The 5,195-nt window shown below is 36.8% G+C and overlaps 1 protein-coding gene across 1 annotated transcript; it reads left to right on the forward strand.

Moving 5' to 3' along the window:
* Positions 1 to 795: 795 nt before the first annotated feature.
* LOC128558328 (uncharacterized) lies at positions 796 to 2,595 on the forward strand. The gene has a single exon (XM_053547254.1). The coding sequence runs from the start codon at positions 796 to 798 to the stop codon at positions 2,593 to 2,595; it is 1,800 nt and encodes a 599-aa protein (XP_053403229.1).
* Positions 2,596 to 5,195: the final 2,600 nt, after the last annotated feature.

Here is a 5,195-nt window from a genome sequence, read left to right on the forward strand (position 1 = left end):
TTGCTGACGTAATTGATAACATTGAGAAGGCTGTCAGTCTGAGAGATAGTTCCAAGGCTAGAGAATTTATCGCTGAAGCTAGAGCTAAGATAAAGCACCGTAACAAAATTATACGCATTGCTGATAGTTCGCCGGCCGGGTGGGCGACAATTCAAGAGTATGAAATGTATGACGTGGCCAGTGATTCTGACGACGACCGCCGAATCAGAAAGGCGGAGGAGAGGGCTAGAGCCAAGATTGAGAAATCAAATAAGGCTTCTGATAATAAGTACGATAACCCTTCTAGTGCTAGTTATTTTCAGCAGCAGTCCTTTCGTGCTTATAGACGCGGAACAGGACGACCTCCCATGGCGGGAAGATTCGAGTCTAAAAAACCCATCGTCTGCTACAAGTGTGGCATCGCTGGACACGTGGCTTCCGGATGTGCCTACGACTTCAACGGCAGCACGAGACACGTGGCAGGAGACACCGGAAGTACTCCAGCAACGGTCGGGAGTGGTACAGAGTCCAAAATGTCAGACCCTTCCTACAAACAACAATGAAGGTACTGTTTTTTCTAGCACTGACGTCAATTATCGACAATTTTTGAATGACAATTTCATCGATTTTCAATGCATTGACTCACAGATTAGATTTTGTGAATATTCAGAAAGTTTGGTGAATGTAACAGCTGGTTCGGTCAAAGGTAGACTAAAGAAAAATTTTGATTATTGGAAAAATGTTTTAGATCCAAGTCAAGAAGTACTTTCTGTTATAGAGCACGGCTATGTAATTCCTTTTGTAAATGAACCACCTATGTATTTGATGAAAAATAACAAATCGGCTTTAAGAGAAAAAGATTTTGTAGATAAAGCATTATCTGATTTGCTAGAAAAAAGATGCATTTATGAGGTACCTTTTGTGCCGCACAATGTGAGCCCATTATCTGTGGCTACAAATTCATCTGGTAAAAAACGTCTTATTTTAGATTTAAGTGTTTTAAACCTGTACGTTAAAAAAGAAAGGGTTAAGTTTGAGGATTATAAGGTTGCGAAGGAGTTTCTCGTACCTCATGGGTATATGTATAAGTACGACTTGACCAGTGGTTATCACCACATCGATATAATAGCCAATCAGCATACTTATCTTGGATTCTCTTGGCCCGTTAACGGTAGAACACGTTATATGGTTTTTTCAGTGCTACCTTTTGGACTTTCCAGTGCCCCTAGATGTTTTTGTAAGACTTTGCGGCCTTTAGTGAAGTTCTGGCGTTCCCATGGTTTAAGAACACTCCTTTTTCTCGATGATGGTTTCGGGATTAATGCCTCTTTTGAATTAACGCTTAGAGACTCGAACTTTGTTCAGCAAACACTTGATAATGCAGGTTTTGTTATAAACATTGAAAAATCCATTTTCATACCTACCCAGATTCTAGAATGGCTAGGATACATTTGGAATCTGCAGTCCGGCTGTTTTATTATACCTGATAGGCGCAGGGATAGTGCTATAGACTGTTTAAAAGATATTTTTTCAAAATATCCTACAGTTACACCAAGGCATTTGGCTAAGTTTGCAGGAAAAGTTTTATCAATGGCTCCTGTTTTAGGCAATGTGTGTTTTCTTAAAACTAAGAGTTTTTATAGAATCATAGAATCGCGTTGTCACTGGGATTCTGCTTTGAACATTTCACAATGTTTACATTGCTTACATTTCTGGGATCGAGTACTCTCGGGTGTATTAAGCAAGCCACTTTTTACCGAGGTTTTACCGGCCAAGGCAGTGTATTCGGATGCTTCGGCTTCCGCAGGGGCAGGTTATATTGAATGCGACCATTCTATAGCACACAGACCCTGGAATTTTTTTGAACAAGCTCAGAGCTCGACTTTTAGGGAGATGTTAGCTATCAATTACTGTTTACTTAGCTTTTCGTCTAAATTAGCAGGTAGAAGAGTATTGTGGCATACAGATAGCAAAAACTGTGTTTCTATAATAGAAAAGGGTAGTATGAATAGTAATTTACATGATATGGCGGAAAACATATTTACTATTTGTGCAAGAAATTGTATTTCTCTAGAAATGAAATGGATAAGCAGAGATTTGAATTTAGAGGCTGACAGGTATAGTAGAATTGTTGATCTTGATGACTACGGGGTTAGCGCAGAATTTTTTGACTTTTTAGAAAGCATGTATGGACCGCACGATATAGATAGGTTTGCAAACGAATACAGTTGCAAAGTTTCTCGTTATAATTCCTTATTTTGGACACCTAGTACAGAGGCTGTCGATGCCTTTACTCAAGATTGGGGAAATGATAACAATTGGTGTGTTCCACCGGTCTCATTAGCCCCACGGGCTTTAAATCATATATTCTGTTGCAAGGGTACTGGGACGTTTGTGTTACCTTTTTGGCCGTCTAGTCCATTTTTTCCACTTATTTTTGGAGAAAATTCTATTTTGAAGCCTTATATACAGGAAATTCTACTTTTTCACGAGCCTTCCAGAATTTATGTTCAGGGAAACAATAAGGAGTCTATATTCGGTTCCTCCAGCTTCAATAGTAAAGTCCTTGTTGTACGAATTGTATTTATGGAGAATCGTTTTGAATTTAATGTTTAAGAAACATTAATATACGAGCGAGGTGCTCAAGCGTAGAATGTTTTTTGTTACATGTATTTATTAATTATACCAAGCATAGTATATTGTTGTCACTGAATTTTGATGTCCGGGCATATTGAAGTATTAATATTTTTCTACGACATTTATATAATATTTATACATTAAGCAATGTGACATTAATTTCATTAAAGTTTTATCCATATCGCTTTATTTCGGCAACATAAAATAGCGATCTGATGAGTGGATAGAATTTTAACGGATTACATTGCATTACTTGAGACTTCTACTTTATGTGATAAGTTTAAATCATTTAAATTTATTGTTTTTCGACAGATATGTTTAGTACATCTAGATGGGTTGATCTGCGTCAACAATGTGTTTCCTTAAATAGACCAGAGCTCTTCTCAGAAGTGAAGAATGTTGTGTTGGCCAGCAAAGAGAAGTCTACATTAAATAACTATTCCAGATATTTCAAAAAGTTTACTGATTGGTGTTCAGTAAGTAAGACAAATCATTTACCAGCTAAACCTTCTACTGTAGCGCTTTATTTAGTTTCTAAGATTCAGTCTGATTCGAAATGTGGTAAATCCAAATTAAATCAGATATTTTATGCTATAAGCTGGGCGCATGACACTGCCAGTGTTTTTAATCCTTGCAAAGACAATTGGCTTCATTTATGTTTGAACGGATGTATCAGAATTGTGGCAAAGCCGGTAGTTAAAAAAGAACCGATTACTTCGCATATTGTTCGGCAGTTAGTCCAACGTTTCGCTTCTGAGAACTGTCCTTTGGGCGATTTAAGAATTATAACTCTGTTCGTTCTAGCTTTCGCAGGATTCTTTAGGATTAATGAAGTATTAAATCTTAAAAGATCTGATTTTACATTCTTTGATGCTTACTGTTGCATCTTCCTTGAAAAATCCAAAACTGATGTCTTAAGGCAAGGCAACGAAGTTTTAATAGCTAGAACGGGTAAAGTTATATGTCCAGTTTGTCTTGTAGAAAGATATTTTCGTGTGGCAGATATTAGTGATGACTCCGATGAATACATTTTCAGGGCTGTGACTTTTAATAAGAGAACTGGTAAATATATGTTGAGAAATAATAATAAGCATTTATGTTACACCACAGTAAGTGATTTATTTAAGGAAAAATTGACAGTGTTGGGTCTTAATGCTAGTGCTTACGGACTTCATTCGTTCAGGTCAGGAGCAGCTTCGATTAGTGCGAACAATAATACTTGTGAAAGACTGTGGCAGAAAGCTGGAAGATGGAGATCAGTTTCCGCTCGTGACGGTTATGTGCAAGACTCGCTAGAAGCCCGTTTGTCGGTGTCTTTGAATTTAGATTTGTAAAATTGAAGGACAGTAAAGACATTTGAAAAAGTGTTGAAATGTTTAAATGTACATCGTAATAGGAAGTTTGTTTAGTTAAGACAGGTATAGAATTTAAATTGATTAAATTGTTTATTGCATTAGCGATTTTTGTTTATATACAGATTCATGGTAGAGAAAAGAGCTGTTTGCAGAAAATAAGTTATGTTGAGTTTTCAGAATGTTTCTCAGTACAGAAGTTAGCGGAGGAGTCAAAATTCTGTATTTAATATTGGAGTTTCCAGCATTTAGCTTGGATGCGGCATTCCAGACTTGGATAGCTTTCCAAAATATCATTTTCGCTATTTCGAATAAAGTAAGTTTATTTTAAACTATTTATTCGTTAAAATTGGTATTTATTTGTAATTAATGTTTTGTATTGGATCCACGATTCAGTGATCGTCAAGTTAAGAATAATGCTGATTGGTTTGCAGTAATTAGATTATGTTTAGTTTTCTTTCGCGTGACTTACAGCTTATTTATTTAAGAATTGTTTTATTTGAGATTTATTCAGATAATAGTTGTTACAAATATTGATACCATTTAAGTTTAGAAGTTTAATCATGAAATATGCGAGAGATATAAACTGTTGATCTTGTATGTTATTTGATGTTTGTTGAGATATCAGACAAGTGTCGTTAGACAGGTCTGTATGTGTCGAGATATCGGACAAGTGCCGTTTGGCAGGTCTGAATGTGTTGAGATATCAGACAAGTGCCGTTTGGCAAGTCTGAGTATGTGTGGAGATATCAGACAAGTGTCGTTTGACAGGTCTGAATGTGTTGAGATATCAGACAAGTGTCGTTTGGCAAGTCTGGATATGTTGAGATATCAGGAATGTGCCGTCCGGTAGAGACGTACACGTGTATTCGAAATCTAATTTAAATGTTTTGAGTTTCAGGCGATCGCGATGTATCCATGGATGATAGAATAACGGGGTTTGGTGCTCTCTCTAACATTAAGGGATAATAGATATGATGAAAACTGCTTGTTGTTGATAGGTATCAGCCGTTACTAAGCGATCACGATGTATCCATAGACGATAGAATGACGGGGTTTAGTGTTCTCTCAAGCATCAAGGGATAATACATATGAAGAAAGCTGCTTGTTGTTTATAGGTATCAGCCGTTATTAAGACAGTAGAGTAGCCGATCTTTTCAGAAGTTCATTTCGAGGATTTTATGAGGAGTTCATGACTTGTTTGATTAGAATCAATCTACAGAGCTG

This window comes from Mercenaria mercenaria, chromosome 7 (genome assembly GCF_021730395.1).
Source record: "Mercenaria mercenaria strain notata chromosome 7, MADL_Memer_1, whole genome shotgun sequence".
Classification (NCBI taxonomy): domain Eukaryota; kingdom Metazoa; phylum Mollusca; class Bivalvia; order Venerida; family Veneridae; genus Mercenaria; species Mercenaria mercenaria.